We start from the raw sequence: 25504 nt of genomic DNA on the forward strand, positions 1-25504 counted from the left end.
TTTATGTTGTTAAAAAATGGTATTTGCAATGATGAAGTGGTTGGTCTTGCAAAATTCTACCATGTGATCTCCATCACTGTTTCTATCACCAAGGCCATATTTTCCAACTACCGACCCTTCTTCTTTGTTTCCAACTTTTCCATTCCAAATACCAGTAATTATCAATGCATCCCGACTGCACGTTCAATCAATTTCAGACTGCAAAAGTTGGTAAAAATCTTCAATTTCTTCTTCTTTGGCCTTAATAGTTGGTGTGTAAATTTGAATAATAGTTGTATTAACTGGTCTTCCTTGTAGGCATCTGGATATTATTCTACCACTGACGACACTATACTTCAGGATAGGTCTCAAAATGTTCTTTTTGATGATGAATGCAACACCATTCCTCTTCAGTTTTGTCATTCCTGGCATAGAAGACCAAATGATTGTCCTATTCAAAATGGCTAATACCAGTCCATTTCAGCTTACTAATGCCTGGGATATCAATGTTTATGGGCTCCATTTCATTTTTGACAATTCCCAATTTTCCTAGATTCACACATGATACATTCCATGTTCTGATTGTTAGTGGATATTTGCAGCTGTTTCTTATCATTTTGAATCCTGCCACATCAGCAAATAAAGGTCCCAAAAGCTTGACTCCATCCAGGTCATTAAGGTCAACTCTACTTTGACGAGGCAGCTCTTCCCCAGTCATCTTTTGAGTGCCTTCCAACCTGAGGGGCTCATCTTCCGGCACTATATCAGACAATGTTGTGCTGCTACTCATAAGGTTTTCATTGGCTAATTCTTTTCAGAAGTAGATCACCAAGTCCTTCTTCCTAGTCTGTCTTACTCTGGAAGCTTAGCTGAAACCTGTCCACCATGGGTGACCCTGCTGGTATTTGAACACTGGAGGCCTAGATTCCAGCATCACATCTCAAGAATAGATTTGACATATTGAACACTAATGACTGATGATCACATGAGTTGTGGAATGACATCAAGGACATCATACATGAAGAAAACAAGAGGACATTAAAAAGACAAGAAAGAAAGAAGAGACCAAAATGGATGTCAGAAGAGACTCTGACACTTGCTCTTGAATGTTGAGTAGCTAAAGCCAAAGAAAGAAATGATGAAGTAAAAGAGTTGACCAGATTTCAAAGGGTGGCTCTGGAAGATAAAGTAACATATTATAATGACATGTGCAAAGACCTGGAGTTAGAAAACCAAAAGGGAAGAACGTGCTCAGCATTTATCAAGCTGGAAGAATTGAAGAAAATTTCAAGCCTCCAGTTGCAATTTTGAAAGATTCTGTGGGGAAAATATTAAATGATGCAGGAAACATAAAAAGAAGATGGAAGGAATACACAGAGACACTATAGCAAAAAGAATTGGTTAACATTCAAACATTTCAGGAGGAAGCATGTGATCAGGAGCCATTGGTACTGAAGGAAGAAGTCCAAACTGCACTGAAGGAATTGGCAAAAACCAAGTCTCCAGGAATTGACAGAATACCAACTGAGATGTTTCAACAAATGGATGCAGAACTGGAAGTGCTCACTTTTCTATGCCAAGAAACTTGGAAACTGGCCAACAGACTGGAAGAGGTCCACATTTATGCCTATTCCTAAGAAAAGTCATCCAACTGAATGTGGAAATTATCCATCAATCTCATTAATATCACACGCAAGTAAAATTTTGCTGAAGATCATTCAAAAGTGGCTGCAGCAGTATATTGATGGGGAACTGCCAGAAATTCAAGCCAGATTCAGAAGACGACATAGAACAAGGGATATCATTGGTGATGTCAGATGGATCCTGGTTGAAAGCAGAGAATACCAGAAAGATGTTCACCTGTGTTTTATTGACTATGCAAAGACATTCGTCTGTGTGGATCATAACAAATTACGGGTAATATTACGAAGAATAAGAATTCCAGAACACTTAATTGTGCTCATGAGGAACCTGCAAATAGATCAAGAGGCAGTTGTTCGAACAGAACAAGGGACTACTGTATGGTTTAAAGTCAGGAAAGGTGTGCATCAGGTTTGTATCTTTTCACTGTACGTATTCAACATGTGAAAACCCTGGTAGCACACTGGTTAAGAGCTACAGCTACTAACCAAAAGGTTGACAGTTGAAATTCACCAGCTGCTCCATGGAAACTATGGGGCAGTTCTACTCTATCCTGTAGGGTCACTATGAGTTGGAATCGACTTGATGGCAATAGGTTTGTATTCAAGACGTATGCTAAGCAAACAATCCGAGAAGCTGGACTATATGAAGAACAACAGGGCCTCAGGAGTAGAGACTCGTTAGCAACCTGCGATATGCAAATGACGCTTGCTGAAAGTGAAGAGGACTTGAAGCATTCACTGAAGAGGATCAAAGACTATACAGCCTTCAGTATACATTACACCTCAACATAAAGAAAACAAAAATCCTTACAACTGGACCAATAAGCAACATCATGATAAACCAAGAAAAGATTGAGGTTGTCAAAGATTTCATTTTACTTGGATACTCAATCAACACCCATGGAAGCAGCAGTCAAGAAATCAAAAGACTCATTGCATTAGGCAAATCTCCTGCAAAAGACCTCTTTAAAGTGTTGAAAAGTAAAGATGTTACCTCAAAGACTAAGGTGCGCCTGACCCAAGCCATGGTGTTTTCAATCATCTCATATGCATGTGAAAGCTGGACGATGAATAAAGAATATCGAAGAAGAATTGTGCCTTTGAATTGTGGTGTTACCATAGGCTGCCAAAACAAAAAATGAAAAAATCTGTCTTGGAAGAAGTAGAGTGAGAATGCTCCTTAGAAACAAGAATAGCGAGACTATGTCTCACATACTTTGAACGTGTTATCAGGAGGGATCAGTCCCTGGAGAAGGACATCATGCTTGGTGAAGTAGAGGGTCAGCGAAAAAGAGGAAGACCCTCAATGAGATGGATTTACAGTTGCTACAACAGTGGGCTGAAGCGTAACAATGATCGTGAGGATGGCACAGGACTGGCAGTGTTTTGTTCCGTTGTACACGGGGTTGCTATGAGCAGGAACTGACTTGATGGCACCTAACAACGACTCCGTTCCCTTGTTTAATCTCTTTTATCTATCAAAAAAGATTGACTCAAGATACACCCCACACTAATCCAGTCACATTAACATAACAAAGAAAACCCTTTTCCAAGTGGCATTGTAACTATAGGCATAGAGTTTAGGATTTATGACACATACTCTCGGGGGACATAATTCAATCTACTAACACTGTGAAAGGCAGAAACCTATCAGAGGAGGAAAACTCAAATATTTTCCATTAATAAAGACCAATGCTGTTATTAGATGCTACCGAGTCGCTTCCAAATCATAGCGACTCTACATACAACAGAACAAAACACTGCCTAGTCCTGCACTGTCCTCACAATCACTGCCATGCTTGAGTACATTGTTGCAGCCACTGTGTAAATCCATCTCGTTGAGGGTCATCCTCTCTTTCACTGATTCTCTACTTCACCAAGCATGATGTACCTCTTCAGGGACTGATCCCTCCTGATAACATATCCAAAGTAGGTGAAATGAATTCCCATCATCTTTGCTCTAAGGAGCAATCTGGTTGTACTACTTTTAAGACAGATCTGGCAGTCCAGAATATTCAATATTCTTCACCAACACCGTAATTCAAAGGCATCAATTCTTCATCCAGCTTCCTTATTCATTGCCCAGCTTTTAAATGCATATGAGGCAATTGAGAATACCATGGCTTAAGTGAGACACACTTTAGTCTCGAAAGTGACATCTTTGCTTTTTAACACTTTAAAGAGGTCTTTTGCAGGAGATTTGCCCAATGCAATGCATCTTTTGATTTCTTGACTGCTGCTTCCATGGGTGTTGATTGTGGATCCAGGTAAAATGAAATCCTTGACAACTTCAATCTTTTCTCCATTTATCATGGTGTTGCTTATTGGTCCAGTTGTGAGGATTTCTGTTTACTTTATGTTGAGGTGTACTCCATACCGAAGGCTATAGTCTTTGATGTTCATCAGTAAGTGTTTCAAGTCTTCTTCACTTTCAACAAGCAAGGTTGTGTCATCTCCATATCTCAGGTTGTTAATGAGTCTTCCTCCACACCTGATGCCCCATTCTTCTTCATATAGGCCAGCTTCTCAGATTATTTGTTCAATATACAGATTGAATCAGTATGGTGAAAGGATACAACCTGACACACACTTTTCCTGACTTTAAACCATGCAGTATCCCCTTGTTTTGTTCGAATGACTGCCTCTTGGTCTACGTACAGGTTCCTCATGAGCACGACTAAGTATTCTGGATTCACATTCTTTGCAATGTTATCCATAATTTGTTATGATCCACAGAGTTAAACTCCTTTGCATAGACAATAAAACACTGGTAAACATCTTTCTGGTATACTATACTTTCAGCCAGGATCCATCTCATATCAGTAACGATATCCCTGGTTCCAAGTCCTTTATGAATCCAGCTTAAATTTCTGGCAGTTCCCTGTCAATGTACTGCTGCCACTGCTTTTGAATGATCTTTGGCAAAATTTTACTTGGGTGTGATATTACTGAAATTGTTCAATAATTTCCACATTTGGTTGGATAACCCTTCTTTAGAATGGATACAAATATAGACCTCTTCTAGTCAGTTGTCCAGGTAGCAAGCTGTCTTCCACATCTCTTGGCATAGATGAGTAAGCAATTCCAGCCTTACATTCCTTTGTTAAAACATCTTAATTGGTACTCCGTCAACTTCTGAAACCTTGTTTTTCACCATTCGTCTCAGTGCAGCTTGGACTTCTTCCTTCATACCGCCTGTTCTTGATCATACACGACCTCCTGAAATGGTTGAATGTTGATCAGCTGTTTTTGGTACAGTGACTCTGTGTATTCCTTCCATCTTCTTTTGATGCTTCCTACATCATTTAATATTTTCCCCATAGAATCCTTCAAAATTGCAACTGGAGGCTTGAATTTTTTCTTTAGTTCTTTCTGCTTGAGAAATGCCAAGCATGTTCCTCCCTTTTGGTTTTCTAACTCTAGGTCTTTGCACATTTTATTATAATGCTTCACTCTGTCTTCTCGAGCCAACCTTTGAAATCTTCTGTTCAGCTCTTTAACTTCATCATTTCTTCCTTTTGTTTTAGCTACTCTACATTCAAGAAAATTTTCACAGTCTCTGTTGACATCCATTTTGGTCTTTTCTTTCTTTCCTGTCTTTTTAATGACCTTTTGTTTCCTTCATGTATGATGTCCTTGATGCCGTTCTACAACTTGTCTGGTCTTCAGTCATTAGTGTTCAGTGTGTCAGATCTATTCTTGATATGTTCTCTAAATTCAGGTGGGATATACTTAAGGTTATATTTTGGCTCTCATTGGCTTGCTCTAATTTTCTTCAGCTTCAACTTGAACTTGCATATGAGCAATTGATGGTCTGTTCCACAGTCAGCCCCTAGCCTTGTTCTGACTGATGATACTGAGCTTTTCCATCATCGATTTTCCACAGATGTAGTCGATTTGATTCCTGTGTATTCCATCTAGCAAGGTCCATGTGTATAATCACTCTTTATTTTGGTGAAAAAAGGTATTTGCAATGAATAAATCATTGGTCTTGCAAAATTCTATCATGTGATCTCCAGCATTGTTTCTTTCACCAAGGCCATATTTTCAACTACTGATCTTTCTTCGTTTCCAACTTTCCCATTATCAGCCACCGGTAATTATCAGCGTATCTTGATTGCATGTTTGATCAATTTCAGACTGCAAAAATTGGTAAAAATCTTCAATTTCTTCATCTTTGGCCTTAGTGGTTGGTGTGTATGAACTGATCTTCCTTGTAGGTGTCTGGATATTTATCCAATCTCTGACAGTGTTGTACTTCAGGACAGATCTTGAAATGATCTTTTTGATGAGGAATGTGATGTCATTCCTCTTCAATTTGTTATTCCCTGCATGGTATTCCATATAATTGTTCAATTCAAAATGGCAATACCAGTCCAATTCCACTCACGAATGCCTAGGATATAGATCTTTATGCATTCCATTTCATTTTCAATGACTTCCAATTTTCTTAGATTCATACTTCATCCAGTCCATATTCCAATTATTAATGGATATTTGCAGCTGTTCCTTCTCATTGAGTTATGCCACATCAGCAAACGAAAAGAGGTAAGGCTGCATACTGTCAAAAGTGGAATACTTGAGAGACCTCGAAAAACAAGGGAGTCCTGCCAAGTTCAAGTTCTCACAAGTTGCACTGTAATTAATAGCCTAGTACAATTACAGTCAAAACCCCTGTAGAATGAATTTATGGTGTTTGAACGTAATTCTAAAATCAGTTGGAAGAATAAACAGGCAAGAATGTTCAAGTAAAATTCAAAACAAGGTGCAACATAGGCTACTTCTGTCAGATATTAATATATATTATAATGTTATAATAATTTTAAGAGTATTAAGTACAATAAAAATCATACCAAACCCACTTCTGTCGAGTTGATTCCAACTCATAGCAACCCTACATGACAGAGTAGAACTGCCCCATAGAGTTTCCAAGGAGTGGCTGGTGGATTCAAACTGCTGACCTTTTGTTTAGCAGCCTTAGCTAGCTGTAGCTCTTAACTACTATGCCACCATGGCTATAGACAGCTCAAAAAAAAAAAAAAAAAGTATATATAAGAATTTTGTATATTATAAAGTTATTCTAACTCAATGGGGCATAAAAAAAATCATAGATATGTTAAGATAACAATTTTAAATCAACAAATAATGCAGAGAAAAAAAGCTGCACTGAAATTTTACACCAGAAACACATTTCACACCATTTAAAACAGAAAAGGGAATAATACAACTATAAAAAATTTAAAAAGCAATTGGATGAATCTGTCTGTGACCTAAGGATAGTAAAGGCAATTAAAAAACTTACAAAATGTATTAATTTCTGTACATTAAAATAAGTAAGAATTGACTCGATAGCAATGGGTTTGGTTTTTCGGTTTTGGTACATTAAAAAAATCCCATAAATACAATGGTGAATTTGAAATTTGTTACAATGACTCTGATACTATTAAAAAAAAAAAAACTTAAATATATATGAAAAAACTTCCATAGAGTTTAACAGGGCATATATAGATGACTAATAAATGGTAAACCAAGGCAAACAAACAACTTCAGAAGAATTAAAAACATAAATTAAAACGCAGATATAACATTATTTTCTATCAAGCGACTACGCTGCTTGCTGTTGAGTGAACAGGTAGATGGGAACTATCACTCACCAATTGTGGGAACATAAACTGGAACATTGCTAGATAGCAATCTGGCAACAGATATCAAAATTCCCATGCATGTTTATGTAATTTGACTTAGCAATTCTACTTTTTGGAATTCATTCAGGGCAAATAATTAGAAAATTACATAACGTTTTAAACATGTTCATTGGAGCATTCATTATAACTGCACAAAATTGAAAACAGCTGAAACAACAGAAAGCTGGATGAAAAAATGACAGTGCATCTCTGCTACAGAATATTATGATGCCATTGAGAATAATGTTTCTTAAGAATGTTAAATAACATGGGGAAAAGTCACAATAATTAGGTGAACAGTGCAGGTTATAAAACTGTATATACTGCACGACCTACTACGATCACAATGGTAAAAAAAATTTATAACTGTATGGAAACCTTAGCAATACATATATACTAAAATTATAATAACTGGTTATTTGTGGGTGATAGAATTTTCATTTTCTTCCCAATGTTTTTATATCTTTTCTAATTTTAATGGAATGACTATGTGTTTTTTTAGAATTAGAAATCAATAAATTTTATTCAAATAATAAAAAAACATTTATAGTGATTATTTTCAAAACTGAGATTGCAGTAGCTTCGTATTATTTCCCTTTGTGATTTTTCTAAATTCTCCATAACAATAGCCAGTAACTTATTTCTGTTCCAAAGCACTCAAAGAGTGTGACAGCTGAGTTTCTATTTGGGGGGGTGGAGTGAGGGAGAGTGTGGTGCTTTCCTTGAAACATGTATAGGAGTCTCTGGGTGGGTCCTGTATAATTTGAAAAGGTTTCACAAAATGTAATTCTTAAATTTTTCCCTATTTTACCACAAAAAATTATTTTTCTATAGATACGTTTTTCTCTTCTAATAAAAAAGGACATTATTAAAAACATTTACTAAATGCAAAATATAATCTATAGTTAATTCCCTGAGTTTTCACTGCAAGATGTATTTACCTGAGATGAAGTCAGTAAGTTTGTAAAATTTTTTTCAAAATAAATTTGCAAATAAGGTATTTTCAGAACAATTAGGTTCTAAAAGATCTATTCAGCATATAACCTTTAAGAAAAAAAAACTAAACCCGTTGCTGTCAAGTCGATTCCGACTCATGGCGACCCTATAGGACAGAGTAGAACTGCTCCACTGGGTTTCCAAGGAGTGGCTGGTGGATTCCAACTGCCGGCCTTTTGGTTAGCAGCCAAATGTCTAACCACTGAGCCACCAAGGCTCCATAACCTTTAATAGCATTCTTAATTCTCAGTTTTTCAAATATATCTAAATTTACTCAAATATCTTCTTTAACGTGGTTAATAGAAATTCAATGTTTGTATTTTTTGCAATAACAAAAGCTGCTATTAAAGGAATACTTGTTCTCTGACTAATTCCTTGACTGCAGTCTACTTTGCAAGTTTAGTTTTCATAGACCAGGTCTTCTCGAACAGGACACTTGGGCATCATTCACTATGGCACATTCCCAGTGTGCATGAGGCGCTTGCCTCTACAAATCAAAAGGACCTGTTTCTCACTCTTTCAGCTCCCACGCATGCATTCAGAATTGTTCCCAGGCTGAAAAAGACAGCCCTGGTTTTGAGATTCTGTAGAATTAGAGAGATGTTGCAGGGATGGCAGAAGACACTTCAGGACCATGGAAGGAGGGGCCCAGGCAACCATAAATCAGAGAAAACTGTTTGCCCTGAAGAACTAAGCCACTAACCCTGGAGAGAGAACTGCCTCTGTATGTTGATGACAGATGAGCTGACACAGGTTGGAGATGAGAGTTGCTCTGGAAATGTTCAAAGAGTGGATGGAAAGAAAGTGGTTAAATCATCCAGAATGACCACAGCAGTGAAAGAAATTAAGGGAAAAGTTGGCATTGGATGGGACTCCAATACCATCTGGGGGTTTCATTACAGAAGGTACAGTGAAGCACTTTGAAATGTGCTCTGTTTCTCATTCTTCTGGTAAAAGTACCGATCATTGAAACCATGATCTTCTTTGGAATTTGTGTCATTAGCCAGATTCTCCCCACGAAATCGGAACCCTTCTCTTCCTGCTGCCTATTGGTTCCACACTCAGCCCATTCTCCAGAGGTATGCTTTACAGCCAGATAGTCCGAAAGGATACATTTCTAACTAATCACAAAGAATCTCATGCAGGTCCCTAAAGGCAAAACAGACAGAATGGAAAAGAAAAGGGAAGAGATTAGAAATGGGAAAAAATTAAACAAAGCAAAGGAAGAAACAATATGCACAAAACTTTCAAGCCATTCCATATCTTTCTATAAACCAAGACCACATTAATCTCCCCAAAATATTGCTTTCACATGCCCTTTCCTTACTGAGACAAAAAGTGGTTCAAATACTTTAGTCTGGGGCAGTGTGCAGGGGCCACCATATGCTTGCAACCCATCTCTCCAGTCATCTCTCCCCTTATTTCTCAGCCCAAGCGCCATCTATTCAATACGCATTATGGATTCCAACACTGGCACCATTGTGCCTGGTGCCCCTCATCCTTGATAATGCTTTTCTCTACCTAAGATGTTGAATTTTATCTATATTCCATCAGAGGTCCTGATTGACTCCTCTGCGGAGCCTTTCTCCATCACCCAGGTGGGAACGGGGCCCCCTCCTCTGAACTCCTACTGAACTTCCTGCCTGCACTACTACTTTGACCTTTATCACATGCTCTTAGGACTTCTCTAAGGCGAATGTCAACTTCCTTATCAAATAAGTTTTTCTTACAAAGGCAACCCATGTTCATCACAAAAAATATGGAGCACACAGAAAATTACACAAAAAAGAAAAATAAAAATCACTCACAACTTGTCCATCCAAAAATAAATACCTCCAACAATAAATCCTCCCAATTTTTTTCTATGTGTGTGCATGTATTTACTGAAACTTAACTCTGCCTGCTTTATATTCTGCTGCTCTCACTTAGTATATCTTTATTATTGTTGTTTTTTTTCTAAAAGTTGATTTTGAGTTATAATATTCTATCCAATTGCTATAAATTGTTTAACCAATTCCCTATTGATGATGGTTTAAGTTACCTCTAATTTATCTATTATAAATAGTGTTGTGATAAATGTTCTTATCAATCTTTGCATAAATTCATTTGCTTAAGATATGTATAAACAAACTGCCTTCCAATAAGTTGTTTCTCTACAAAGCTAAGTTAATCTTGGAAATATTTCCAAAAGCTTTGCCAATTTGAAATATTAATGAGAGCAGAGGCCATGTGATGCTTTATTCCTCCTACTGCTACTGCTGCTAATGTTAACTTGTCATTTATGCAGCGCTGTCAAGTTTACAGAAACCCTGGTGGCGCAGTGGTTAAGTGCTATGGCGCTAACCAAAAGGTCAGCAGTTCAAATCCACCAGACGCTCCTTGGAAACTCTATGGGGCAGTTCTACCTCTGTCCTATAGGGTTTCTATGAGTCAGAATCAACTCCATGGCAACAGGTTTTTTTTTTTTTTTAAATCAAGTTTACACAATCTTTCATATCCATAAATTAGAATACTTCACAGTATCCAGCCCAGTGCCCTTCATGAACGAAGTTTATATTAAAAAAATTGTTTGATCATGGAATTATATTTATTGAGTATCTTTTATATGCTACATTCAGAGTCTCATAAATCAAGCTTCAATCCCCCACACACCAGATAAATGTAACCTTTGTCAGTGTTATTGTGTTTGCTATTCTGAGTTCGACAGGCTTTCTTTTCTCTGTCATCCCTGCTCTCCTCTTTATCTGTATATTAATCATTTTCATATTCTTCCACTATTTTACCAATTCTACTTATAACAGATAAGTACATTTTAGAACTACTCCAGGTGCCCTTGTCACCCTCCGTGGGCTTCTCTAATTGAGTCTATTGCACCATCTTGCCTACTGTTTCTTCCCCAAATCCCATCTTCATGTGACTTCCTCTCATCCCAGAAAACATTTCAGGAAATAAGAAAGACAAAACTACTATTAAAAATATCGCTGTAAACCAATTTGTAAAAGACCATAAAATCCATTCATTATTTTCATTGAGTCCCTGGGTGGTGCAAATGTTAATGCTCTAGGCTGCTAACCGAAAGGCTGGTGGTTCAAGTCCACTGAGGGGCACCTTAGAAGAAAGGCCTGGTGATCTACTTCTGAAAAACCAGTCATTGAAATCCTATGGAACACACTTCTACTCTGATACACGTGGGGTCATCGTGAGTCAGAATCAATGCAATGGCAACCGGTTAATGTTTTCATTTAAAGATTAAGACAAAATGTTAAATTTTAGAAGTTTATCCCTGAAATTGCAAACAATAAATGAACTCCTACACACCTTCTTCTTAGTCAATGTTATAACTTTGAAAAGTGGAAAGTTTGCCAGATTTCTAGGGCTCTGGATAGTAAGACTATCATAGGTTTTCCCTAGTAAGTAGTATTATTTTTATTGCATAGAACACATGTAACAAATATTTCATGATGGGGGATCATTTTTTTCTGAACTGTGTTGAAAATGGGTGAGGAAAATTATTTTAAAGTATAGGTTTTGCTCTTTGCCTATACATTTGGCTGATAGGTACTCTTGTCAATGTTCTCTGCTGGCCAAGTGGCATTTTCAGATTCACACATGTGTCAGGTTGCATTGGACTCCACACTTGCACACATGTAAGCTCATTTAATCATCAGAACAACCCCATGATAAAAGTATTATTTCTATTTTACAGAAGAGAAAATGAGGTTCAGAGAGATAATTTGCCTGACCGAACAATCCAGAAACGGCTGAGCTGGTATTTGAACCCAGGTCTTTGAAATACTCTCTTTCCACAACAGATTTACCTCTGAAATAGTTCTGCCCCAGGCATAAGTGCCGTCTTCAGCTCTACCTCCATTTGGATAAACCCATACTCGTTTTTTGTTGGGTTGTGTATACAAGCTGCCCTGCTTGACTGTTACATGTTTAGTTGAAATTGGAGATGCTCTTTTGGGATGCAATTCTTGGACTTCAGAAAGGTGTGCCTGTCAAGAAAAATCCAGGGAATTATGTGTTTACCATGTATGTGGCAAATGTGACGAAAGATGGAAACATCTTATAATTTTTATTATATTTTAAAAATTTTAGGGAGCAACTATTAAGTGCCTTGGCCTCTCCCTTCACTGACTTTTATGCAAATTATACTGGCTTCAGTGAAAGGACTATAAAACGGCAACAATAATAATAATTATAGTAATAATAATAAAGCATTTATTTTGACATAGCACTTAAATTTCACTAATAATTCAGAGAAATGAATAGAGATGTGTTTCTGAAGTTGGCATGGTGTGTCTCCTACTGAGCGATTTCTCTGCATCTAACGAATGAACGTTGGATTAAAATCACATCATTTCCTTTAGCTAAGAAACGCTGAATAGAGTGTACGTGTCTGTTGTTTAAGTCCTTACTCACTGTCTTTTAAAATACAGTAGCAACTCTCATACGTTGCCAGATCCCTACCAGGCAGCTTTTCATCCTACTTCAAGCATATACGAGTTCAATGCTTTGCATTCATTCCCTGGCCAGTGATTTATCCTTCTTAGCTTGGCAAGAAGTCATATTTCTAGCGATGTCATTTTTTTTTTTTTCCTAGTAACCTTGACTTGGGCATACTCCTAAGATTTAGATCGAACACATTTCACAAATTTGAGAAACCCTATTAAATAGGAACATATCATTTTGATGAAAAACTTCACAAAGCAAGAAGTTTTCCCAGGTTTCTGTCCTCAATCCTCTCCCATAGCTGACCTTTCTTTTCTAGACTTTTTTATGTCTGGCAATCCTGACTGATTGACCAACTGGGCTGAAACCACTTTTTGAATTCCTCACTTCTGAATGTCTCCATTGCAATTAGTATTTTGCTCCTTGCTCTTTTTACATATTGAGACATACCCTTAGGAGTGATGAGCAGTGAAGCCATACGGCTCAACTTGACTACACGTATTATAATTACCTTTGTACATATCCACTGGGCCTTTTTCTCTTCTTTGCTAAGGTCATAATTTCTGCTCTCCATTCAAACAAAACACACTTTCATATGAGCTGGCTGTCTTTTAGATAGCTACTCTCCAAATGCCAACTCAGTGCTTAGCATATGCTGATGTGGCCATAACTGACCAGATGCTGAGAATATATTAATAGCATAACTTTAAAATTCAATATTGCACTTTAAAAAGCTTATAAAAGAGGCAGGGTCTTTAATGTCTAGAGTCCTAAAGAACGTACCTCTGTATGTTTTATAAGTTCCATGAGTTTAATTTCCTCTTGAGTCTGTTCAGTCCAGCCTCCCTCCACCACCACAGGCTGCACAGGGCTTTTGGTGGGAACCATGGTGGCCGGCAGACATGCAGCTACTCGCCGCCCTGAGGAAATAAGTTTCTGGAAATGTTTCTGATGATAGACTTTCCGCTTGCAAATAAATTGGTTTAGTGTTCTGTGCATAAATCATTCCACCCAGGAGCATAGGCTAAAATACTAAATATGTCATAAAAGCAAAGATGCCTAAGGTAATAATATCTAACAGTACCTCTTCATAAGGTAGCTTGAGGCTTTAAAGAGCCAGGATACACATACTCTATGGATGGAAAAGAAAGATAACATGCTGACTTTCACACTAACCCCAGCTTCTCATCCACGACATGGTTCAGCAGTAATTTAGTCAAATAGAATTCATGACCTATATAGTCCTCATCATCTCCTTCTGTCTTGGAACATATGTTTTGTTCTCTTCACTAATAATAAGCCTTTCCCCACAATTAGCTTAGCAGCCTGGGGATTAAGTATTTCTAAAATAATATTAACTCAAGAGACAGGAGCCCTTTTTTTCTATCTAACAATGCCCCATGAATACGATTAGTTTCTGACACCTCTGCTGTGCCCTTTATGATGTTAAGAAGCTGTCGTAGAGAAAATATTTATTGGAATACCCCATTTTAAAGAATCATAGGCATAATTTAATAAGTGTGGTGATTCAAATTTATACATTCAACTAGACCACTTGAAATAGCTAAAAAAAAAAATAGGTTTAAGAAAGTCACACTTATGAAATCATTTTCTTTCTTGGTGTTGAAGATATTCTCAGCTTTGAGCCTCATGAAAACCCTGGCAGCATAGTGGGTAAGAGCTATAGCTGCTAACCAAAAGGTCAGCAGTTTGAATCTACCAGGCGCTCCTTGGAAACTCTATGGGGCAGCTTTACTCTGTCTTATAGGGTGGCTATGAGTTGGAATGGACTCGACAGCAATGGGTTTGAGCCTCATGCTGATCATTAAATTTCTTAGGTAAAAATAATGCTTTCCCTTATGTATTCATTCCAAAAACCTACATTGACCATAAGCTATGTGTTAGCACAGTGCCGAATCATGTAAATGCAAACATGCTCAAGATCAATTTCTTGCCTCAAGGGCTTACAGTTTGGTGGGGAAGGCAAACAATAAGGAAATGGTTAGACAATCATTTATTGTAATTATGCTACATTAGGTAACTACAGGGTCTATGAGGGAATGTAACAGGGGCAGCTTATCTAGCCTAATAGGTCCAAGAAGGCTTCTCTGAGAAAGTAACACTTAAATTGATGAAATAATAAAAATACTAAAATGAAGTTGAGTCCCAATTTTATTGTCAAGGTGCTCTTAATATACAGATTTTCAGACTATGGCTATGAACAAAACTCTTTGAAGATAAGTCTGTACTTGCTAAGGGTAAAGCACTTGTACTGATGTGGCTCAAATTTCAGAAACACACCAGCAATAAAAATAACAGTGATAGAAAGTTACTGATGACTTTTTCAGGGAAACCAGAAACGTACCCACATAGTAAGCATTCATATGCAATTTATGAGTGTGGAGAAAACATTGCTGAATCAATCAACCAGTAAGTTACAATGACAATGTCACTAGGCAACAAGCTTTGGAGAAGACCACAGAGGTACTTCACAAAATACACAACACAAATTTACACTAAATATAGTTTTTACCCAATTCTATTCATAAAATGCAGACAACATCAATTTATTATGGATGATATTTCAGTATATATTTTATTTGTAATGCATTTTGAACACTAAAATTTTGTTCAACTAAAGGGAATTCAGCAATAGTTTATGATTTATACTGTTGAGAGCCAGGAACTGAATATAGGAATGAGGAAAAACATTATGCATTATTTGTTTTTGTCAACTTGCTTCTAATGGTTTTAAGAAAATGAATGCAGTTTGCATTATAATTTTCATTAAAGAGGCATGTCATCAGAAAAGGTTTTAGTTTTGGGAAAGCTTTTCATAACAAACATTATTTATGTAGGTAGGGATAACAGAAATTGAAAACAAGTAAAAATGTATTCAACAAATTATTTCTTATTTTCTTACGACGTTTTACCATATGTCCTATTTTATTTCACATGAGATCAAGGGGTAGTAATGGTAATAGCTAACTATTAACGGGGAATATTTCTTCTCTGCTCTTAATGTTTTCTTTCAAAAGGATGGCACTCCACTGGTATTGAGAATGATTTCTCTGATTGTTAAATGAGGAAAAAAATAAGTGGAGAATTCTTGGCCTATTTTCACCCTTTTTTCTCTCGCAAGCTAGAGAACATGAGTACTATCCCGTTCTTTCATGCTATAAGTCTCACCTGGACAACTTCCCTCATTTCCCTCCCTTAGTGGGAGGTCCATTCTGGTTCAGCACCATCTGGGCCTCCGAGGGTAAGTCCGCCCAATTTGGAAGTTCAGTTAGCAGATCCATTTAGCTCTCACACTAAACAAAATGCTCCAGTGTTGTCATATATGTAACAAAGGTGATAGCTGGGGCTTGATCTGCTATTCCTTAGTTTCATATACTAAGTTTTAAGACCTGAATTGGGAAAACAGGCTGTCTTCTCAGGAACCCCAATACCAATAAAAAAAAAAATACCAATATTTAGTATTTATTATGTGACAGGCATGTAGCAAATGTTTGTAATTTGTACTTAATCAAAACAACTCTGTAGTTACTAGTATTAATATTAGCAATGCTCATGCTTTCAAATGAAATGTAAAATCCACTTAGCCCAGTGATTTGTACATATATTATATATATTGTACATAGTATACGCTTAATAAACACCTGTTGCATTTATTGATGGCCATAATAATAGGAACTAATTTATTCAGCAACTACTTCTACCTCCCATACCTCCCTTTCATCTAGCCCACAAGAAGCTCATAATCTAATAGGGACCACCAGTTAATTGAGCTAAGACTTGGTCTTATCTATCCTCATAATTCCAATAGCTAGAAAAAGATCTTGCTCAGAGTAGATATTTTATAAGCACGTGTTTTATTCTTATTTAACAGCAGAAAATATACCAGTTTGTCAGTAGAGGCAAGAAAAACTACTTCAATGGACATCAAATGACCATACAGACATTGTTTTCAGCAGCGATATTACAGATGATACCAAATGGATTTTATGCCTTTTTATTAATTAGCTTTAATGAAACCTGAAGACTTGAAATAAAATCAGAATTCAGAACAGACAGCTCTGCCGAGTGTTATTTCTAGTATGTTGTTTTCTAGTAACTTAACCTGATACAGGAGTAAAGCTTAGAATACTCACTGGAGTAAACGGTTGAAATTCTATTCATTCATTAATTCAGTAATTCTACAACTATTTAGAGAGCAAATAAGAAGAGTATAGAATTTATATTATAACATAAGAGGGGCAGTCACATGACTAGATAATTACAGTAATGTGATGAGTCCTACCAGAGTAGAAATTTAGGGTGTGATAGAGACACATCACCCCATACTTGAGATGTTACTGGGAAGAACTAACAACTAAGCTGAAAAACAGAGAATAAGTAGGAGCAATCCAGAAGTATAAGAGAAGGGTAAGTTCTAGGCAGAGAAAACTGAATGGAGGCAAAAGCTCAGCGTTAATAAGCTCTTGTCATGTCTGAAGGAGTAAAACAAAGTCCAAATGAGTGAAGTGTAGAGGGCAAGGACAGAGAAGCTGGCTGATGACCAGATCATGTAGGGCCACATTAATGCCACAGCTTTGTCCTGAAGATAATAGGGATCATTGAAAGGTTTTAAGTCTGGAGTATCACACTCAGCTTTGCATTTCTGCTTGATAACTCTAGTTGTTGAAAAATGCCAACATTCTGCACAGAATGGAAACTACCTTCAAGAGTGAATGCAGGGATACCCATTAGAAAGTTGTTGTAATCCAAGGTATAGATGAAGGTAGCTTGAACTAGAATAAATATAGTGGAGATTAAGAGGGTTAGAATGAATTTGGGATAAAGTTAATAGTTTTGAAGCAACAAGGTGAGAGAGAGAGGGAGACACCAGAGATGGCGCCAAGGTTTCTGAGTTGAAACACCTGGGTGGAATGTGGTACCATCACTGTTAGAGGAGATAAGGGAGGCCTTGGTGTGGGGGTGATACGGTAACTTTAGTTTTGGGCATGCTCATGGGACATTCAAGTGAAAACGTCTAGTAGGAGCAGTAGAGGTCCATAGTAGTAAAAAGTAGTAACATAACTTTTCACTTATGTACAACCGTTCTTTGGGTAAGAACTGGATAGCAATAACTATTTCAAACTAGAGCTCTGTCTATTACATTCAGGACTAGTGTTATTGATTGAAGAAAAAGTCACATGCTTTTGGCACCAGACAGTATATGTACTCAAGAATTGAAATCCTGCTATGGCAATCACAGAACCTGAAACATATTCCTGGCCAGACTACAGTCCATAATACATTGTTTCTACCCAAAGAACCATTTGAAACCACAGTGCTGGGAATAGTATAAGGTCAGGAACCTAAGATTATGTGATGACGAGAATGGAAAAAGAGGACAAATGTTGCCAATTGATCACTTTGACAATGAGTGCCATATCTTATGCTGGAATGCAAGGTGAAGTCTTTTTGAAACAATGACACTGAAGATTTTATTACTCTGAAGATTTTATTACTTCCTCACGCAGATTGTATAAGACCTTCTTCCCCACCAATATCCAAGAAATCACAATGTTTAAAGACTAATTCCAAATACCACAAAATATCAGTTCAGGGATCATTTCAAAACCAGTAGGATAGTTATATGGTCCAGACAATTTACTTGAAGCGTTTTTAACTCCTTCAAGTATTTTTAACACATATACAAAGCATGTGATATTAATTGTAATATAAAATGTACAAATATAAATTAAATATTGAAAAATATAATGTTAGGTTTTAAACTTGCTTAAGTGTCTTTTGTAACACAATATTTTACAGAGCATATTAGTTAAATACCTGGTATCTAATGGTAGAAAATAACTCTCAGTAAATTGAGATTACATTTAGAATTAAACTTGGTGATGCTTGATTTAGTTCATACTGACCTTTTAACTGCATCATTTTGTGTTTCATAGTACCTAGATCAGCCAAAATTTTATCCTTTTTTATCCAGTTCTGCTTCTCTAATTTTTCTGTTTTCTGCAAAGCTAGAATAATAAAAATTCATGATATTTATCTTACATTCTTTTATCAACAGTAATTTATCATGCAATCCAATAATTTATAAAGAACTTTCTGCTCCAAGAAATAGATTCAATTAGAAAGAAGTAATTAAAAGGAAAGGGTCATTAAAAGAAAAAGATGACAGGGCTTGAGGCATTTCTTTATGAATAGAGGGGGGAAAAGAAGAAGAACAGTGCTGTTTTATGATATAGATTTACCATATGCAACACTCATATTTCATTTTTCACTTCCACATACTATTTGGAGGTGATGAAAGCCTGGCTTGGAACCATTCATTTTTTAAACATCCACCTACTGCCTAAAGGGTGCAATTCTTAAAAATGAAAATGTGCAGACAGGTCATCCACAGTGGGAATTAAACTCATTTGTTATTTTCTAATACATACCATTATTCTCAGTCTTATAGACCAAGGATCTCTTTATCAACTAAATTAGACATTTTTCCATGCAGAATACTCCATTCCAGTAAGAAAAAAATAGGCAATTGTGCAAATACAGGAGATACAGCTATCCTTGTGCACACAATTTATGGACCTCCTGTTCTTTCAATAAATGTGATATTATTAGGTTGACATTATATACACTTAATTCATTTTCTTATGGTAACAAAATTTACTTTCCTCTTCCTTCATATACTTGCTTGAAAGAAAGCAAAAACCAAAAAAATCTTACCTTTCAGAGGCAGAAATGGTTCACCACAAGATACCCAGATGGCAATAGGATTTCTGAGGACAAGGTCAAGCAAAGACTCATCTATACTGTTCAAACTATCAGATGTCACCAATTTTGGAAATGATTTGTTTTTCACTTTTGTTCTCATATTTTCTAAGAATAAAATGACACATTCACCATTATTCAATGAATAATAAATAGATTTGCCTACTGAATTCATTTCTTTATTCAAAATATTTTATTTTTCATTGACAACTTGATTTAAATATGCAATACCCAACCCAGAGGCTAACATATACATATTGTCAGAAACTCCATATGCAGCCGAAGAATTTAAAATAATCTGATTGTAAGTTTCTTTCTTACACCTTGCTTGATTGTGAAAGAAATTTGAAGTTTGCCAAAAATACGTACTCTAAAAAAAAATAATAAGAAGAAGAAGGGGCAAAATAAAGAGATTGAACACCAAGTAAAGCTGAAAATGGCTAGAGGAATAGACTAAAGTCATGAATAAGGCATCTCAATGTCCTCATCTTTTAAATGGGTATTAGTGTTCATCTCATCCTGTTACTGGGAAGATTAAATGGAAAAAAATGTGGAATGCTTCAGAGAAATAGTGCTTGGCCTATTTTATCACACAAGCAACCAATAAATGTTAGCTACTGTTTTTATTATGAAATGGAAATGAATAGCATGCTGTTGTTATTTGCTAGAACTAAAGCACAATTTGGGTTCTGAGCTTCCTAATAGCCAAAGTAAAGAGGAAAACACAATTTCAAGATGGACACAGTCCAAATATAATGATGAATTTCTCAGAAGACACATTTCTCCTAGTCTTGAGGCCTGAGAGAATTCATTTGAACTTTCTTATAAAGGGGTTATTTGTAATATAGTTAATAGCATCCTGAAATAGAAACTAACACATACTGAGAACTTACTAAGTGCTGGGCATTTTATTAAGACATCGTCCATATACGTATCTCATGTAACTCTTAAACCGACACTCTGAGGTAAGTGTTATTACCATTTGTTTTTTACAGATAAGATAACTGATGCTAGGTTGTAGCAGAGCTAGGGCTAGAATCCAGGCCACCTGCCTCCAAACGCTGTGCTCTTAACCACTGTTTCATACTACCGCCACAGTTAAGTATGCTACTGACTTTCAAACAGCTGTTTCTTTAAACTTTTTCAACACAAACTGATGGCATAATGTCAAACCCTCTAATGTCCCTGTCTGATTCAAAGATAGCCTTTAGAATATAGAGGAAAAGGGATGGCTATACCCTTTTGGCAATCCTGCATGAATAACATTACTTTCAACCAAGTTTTCAATAAGAATTTGAAAGCAGAGAGTTTGAGGTTATAATCTCCAAGAAACTAGAGATCAGATATTTTACGATGCCAACTATACGCTTTAGTCATCAGCTAGGCATTATTCATATAGTTACTTTTAAAAATCCAATAGAAAACAAACAAATAATATCTACACATAACTATAATAGCTAATAGTCATTGGGTGTCTGGGAGATGTTAATCAGGCACTGTTTTAAGTGATTATACATGTGTGCGTATATATATTAAAAAAAATTTTTTTTTTTTTACATATATATTCACATCTGTTTATTTGGTTTTCATAACAATCTCATGAAGTAAGTGGCTACCATTGTTAGCTGCCGTCAAGTTGGCCCCTGACTCATGGCAACCCAAGCACAATGGAACAAAATGCTGCCTGGTCCCCATGATCAGTTGAGGATGAGACCATTGTGATCCATAGGGTTCTCACTGGCTGATTTTTGGAAGTAGAATGCCAGGCCGTTCTTACTAGTCCATCTTAGTCTGAAAGCTCTGCAGAAGCCTGTTCAGCTTTAAAGCAACATAAAAGCCTCCACTGACAGACAGGTGGTGGCTGTGCATGAGGTATATTGGCTGGGAATTGAATCCGGGTCTCCCACATTAAAGGTAAGAATTCTACCACGGAGCCACCACTGGCTCCTAAATGACTGTTAGTGTCCTCATTTTAGAGATGAGGAAACTGAGGTACAGAGAGGTTAAGCAACTTGCCCAAAGTCATTCCTACAGCAAGTGATAGAGCTAGGACTGGAATCCTGGTAAATACAGTCTACTGGGACACATGAGGGCACCATGAGTCAGCATTGACTCAATAGCAATTGGTTTTATTCTGGTTCTAAAACCCAAGTTCTTAATCTCTATACCACACCTCTCAATACAATAATAGTGTGGTGGCCTCGCACTCAAGTTAACGCTACTGAATCATTGCTAACAAGACTCCCTTTCATTTAACAATTGTTTGGGACACAGCTCTTCCGTCAAGTTGTACGTAGCCCAATGGGACACACAGAGATGTAAATAGATGATTACAATACAATGTGGTCAGTGCTACAATTGAAGGGCATTCAGTGGGGCTTCTGGGAGTTTATATGAGATGTGGAGACGGGCAGGAAGGAGACTGGAGGTCAGGCAGTGTTGAGCGGACAGCTTCTCTTCTAACGGTAGGAAAAAAAAAATGCATTGATCCAGCCCCACTTCCTTAAGTTGGTTTGGGTCCTGATTTTGAGAACAAAAAAAGCTGCTCATGCTTCATTAAGCAGCTAAACTCTCAAAAATATTTTATTAATTTTTAATGCAAATTTATTGTTTGGTGCTAAAACCAAAATTCACACAAGATTTTTGTGAGAGGGCTAAAATCTATTAAAGGTTCATTTTTTTTTTTTTAATTTTCTTATTAGTCTGCAAGGTAAAAATAACATGAGAATCTCTTTGATACTCTTGGATCATATAGTGAAGTAGCTTCACATGATTCTGAAATCCTGGAAGGGGTGAGTGAATGAAAGAGTCATATTTAATCTTGTTATGATTAAATATCAATAGAATAAGCCAACTCCTGCAGAATGTAACCAAGCTTCCATACTTTTAGCAGTTGCATCTTCTCTTCCAACAGGGGCTGCACGTTCCTTTGGATCCTCGGAGTCTCTGTGGATAAGGGATTCATCCAGAGCCCATAAAACCAAATCACGCAAAGTTAGAATTGTGGTTCCATCTTTAGTGTACACCTTGGAGGCTGCTCTGGAAAGACCAAGTTGTTCTGTGCACTCTGTAAGAAGCTAGACAATGCAGACTGTGAGGAACCGAGGGGAAACTGTAACAGAACTTTGAATAATCATGAAGAGCTGGTCATTTCTGAAGACAGAACATCCTTTGAGGAAATAGAAAGCTGAGTAACTATGGATCTTGATCTTTGATTAGAAACCATTTTTGATATTAGATTGGCCTACCTTATCTCACAACATGAATTCAGTCCAATTGGGGAAATTTCTAACTCCAGAATTTTAACATAGGACCTGACATATGTTAATATGTTTTAACATCAAAGTATTTTCTAAGAGATGTTCAACTTAGAAATCTACTTTCCATTTTGTTACTTTATAAGGTATAAAATTGCTATGATACTTCATATTTACCAACTACTTTAAAATGAACGAGAAGTCTATGAGTCGGAATTGACTCAACGGCAATGGGTTTGGTTCTGGGGTTCACTTTCAAGCCAAGAACTGACACACGTTATTACCTCCATTTTGCAGATTGGAAAACAGGCTGAGAGGTTAATATTTTTGCCCAAGAACACAAAGGTCAGCTATGGAGCCAAGGGTGAATCTTGGAGTTGCTAACTTCTGTAATTTGCTTAGTCCATTGAACAACAATGTCTTTAAAAAAAAAAAAAAGTCTTTATAAACATCTATTTGTACTCAACCAAAGAGGTGAGTGAATGGGTATTATGAATTGAATTGTGTCCCTCAAAAATACTTATCTTTGTAAATCCTAACTCCTATACCTGTGTTTATAGTCCCATCTGGGAACGAGTTTTTGTTATGTTAATGAGGCAGTATTAGTGTAGGATGTGTTTTAAGTCAATCTCTTTTGAGATATAAAAGATCAGATTAAGCAAACAAGCAAGCAAGTCACATAATTGTTAAGGAACCTAGTAATAGAAGGTGAAAAGAGACAAGGACCTTCCCTGAGTGGACACAGAGAGAGAGAGCCTTTCCCTAGAGCCAGCACCCTGAATTCAGACTTCCAGCCTCTTAAACTGTGAGAAAATAAATTTCTGTTTCTTAAAGCCACCTACTTTTGGTATTTCTGTTACAGCAGCACTAGATAAGTAAAACAATAGGTATGTGTGTTTGCAAGGAAGTCTTTAAGATAACTTTATCGTAACTAACATTGCTTCTAAAATGTGTTGCTAAAAATATTGGCCAGAATATACAGACAAGATAAAAACCAAGCAATGGAGGAAGACGCTGGGACTTCTTGGTTCTCCTCCTTTCCTACATCTATGGGGAGCAGCCTCAAGACAGAGACCAAAAAGTACCTCCCAGCACAACCTGCTTCTTCAATTTGAAAATGAAGTAAAACAGATGAGTGCTCTGATTCTCCAGATGATAAATGAAGTGGAATCTCCTGGAATATTCAGATGACATACAACTTGAAGCAGGCATGGCAAGGGAGGCAGAAAAAGGCACTCTGTCTATCATGAGAACTAAGAAAATCTGTTATCTTTTCTTTCCCCCTTCTTTTATATATCTTTGCTCTGGAGTCGATCTAAAAACCATATTCTGATTGTTCATTTTTCTAAGACTGCATCCAAAGAAATACAATAAAAAAAGAATGTCTTTAACAAAGAAAAGATCTTGATCTCATCAGCTTAAATTGGTGAAACTGGCCAGGGATATTTATCACTCAATCCCACTGCTTTCTCCTTGTCGGAAGAGTAACCATTATCATTACCTCTGAGGATACAAGCATTTAAGTGATAGTCACTTACCATGGGAAATGTTCCAGCCACAATTAACTTCCCATTATGATATCCATCCCCATTTTTGTATGCAATTACTTTCACCACCTTCTGGTGTGGAGTTGCCATACCACTATGAGATACAGCTAGTGCGCAGGTCTTCACCCGTAAAGATAATAGGAGTCCTTCGTAATAACTTAGAGTTTTCTCAGCCTCGTAAGAAGATAAATCAGCCTTATTAAAAAAAAAAATGCATTTTGTGAGCTTTTTTTTTGCATTGGCTTCTTGGTGTACTTTAGTCTCTTCATTTAATAAATGTGTGTGTACATATGTACAACATCGACATTTTTAAATGTTCACTTCATATGCTACAGATGTTATACTGTAGTGGGAAGAACATCAGGTCAGAATTTCTCTGTTCTCTTCCCAGCCCTGTCACTGAGTCACTAGGTGACTTGGAGCCTCTGGCTTGTGTTTCTGGCCTTCTCTTGTCTCTTGACTTTCCCCTGTGACAGAAGATAGGGTAGAAGGATGTCAGGGTCAGAGAGAGCCTAGGGTTGAAGTAGTGGGACAGCAATATTACAGATAGTCTCTTAACTTTAGAATGACATCACTCTGTGGTGGCAGAGGCTGATGAAGAGGTAGGGGTAGGCTTAACCATGGTAATGACCATGCAACACCCTGCTTCACCTTTCCCTTCCCGTCCCTACCCCAATGCTGTTCTGAGGGAAAAAGCTCTGCCTGAGATGCTGATACATTTAAGCTCCTTTCTAATCAGTTCTCACTACCTCCTAAACACCACTCCTCTGATCCTAAAACAAAGCCAGAAGCCTTCAGGCTCCCCCAGGGGACTGAATTTCTTTCTCCTTCAGAATTCTGGTTTCAGTTGATGTTCATTGTAACCCCAGGAGCACTGGGGTTGGAGGAGAGAGAGGGATGATCTGGGAATAGGGTAGGTAAGCCCTGAGGGGCACACCACTTGCTGATTTATCTTCTGAAAGTTTCTCACCTCTCAGGAATTGTCCCTTTTTATACAGATGTGTAAGTTTTCCTTGGCTATTCTCACTTCTAAACTTGAAGGGAACGGTTTTTAAAACCGTGCCAGTTTAAATTAAGATCAGAGGAGAGTGCAGAGATTTATTCTCCATGAGCTATAAATAGTATTAGACATGGATGCGTGAATTCAGGCACCCAACCTG

General features: G+C 37.0%; 1 protein-coding gene across 14 annotated transcripts in view; it reads right to left on the bottom strand.

Annotated features, from left to right (window-relative positions):
• The window catches only part of DCDC1 (doublecortin domain containing 1), a 608393-nt gene that overhangs the window by 26659 nt on the left and 556230 nt on the right, over positions 1 to 25504 (bottom strand). For 12 of the 14 annotated variants that reach the window (XM_049890804.1, XM_049890803.1, XM_049890799.1 and 9 more), the window contains 6 exons: positions 24336 to 24539; positions 22425 to 22617; positions 19496 to 19648; positions 18685 to 18786; positions 13541 to 13677; positions 12121 to 12300 (listed from right to left, as the gene is read on the bottom strand). In XM_049890804.1, the coding sequence (XP_049746761.1) occupies positions 12121 to 12300; positions 13541 to 13677; positions 18685 to 18786; positions 19496 to 19648; positions 22425 to 22617; positions 24336 to 24539 (969 nt within the window). The remainder of the gene's footprint in view (positions 1 to 12120; positions 12301 to 13540; positions 13678 to 18684; positions 18787 to 19495; positions 19649 to 22424; positions 22618 to 24335; positions 24540 to 25504) is intronic. The other 2 variants (XM_049890806.1, XM_049890809.1) reach the window with 2 other exon arrangements.

The sequence above is a fragment of the Elephas maximus genome, chromosome 7 (assembly GCF_024166365.1).
Source record: "Elephas maximus indicus isolate mEleMax1 chromosome 7, mEleMax1 primary haplotype, whole genome shotgun sequence".
NCBI lineage: Eukaryota > Metazoa > Chordata > Mammalia > Proboscidea > Elephantidae > Elephas > Elephas maximus.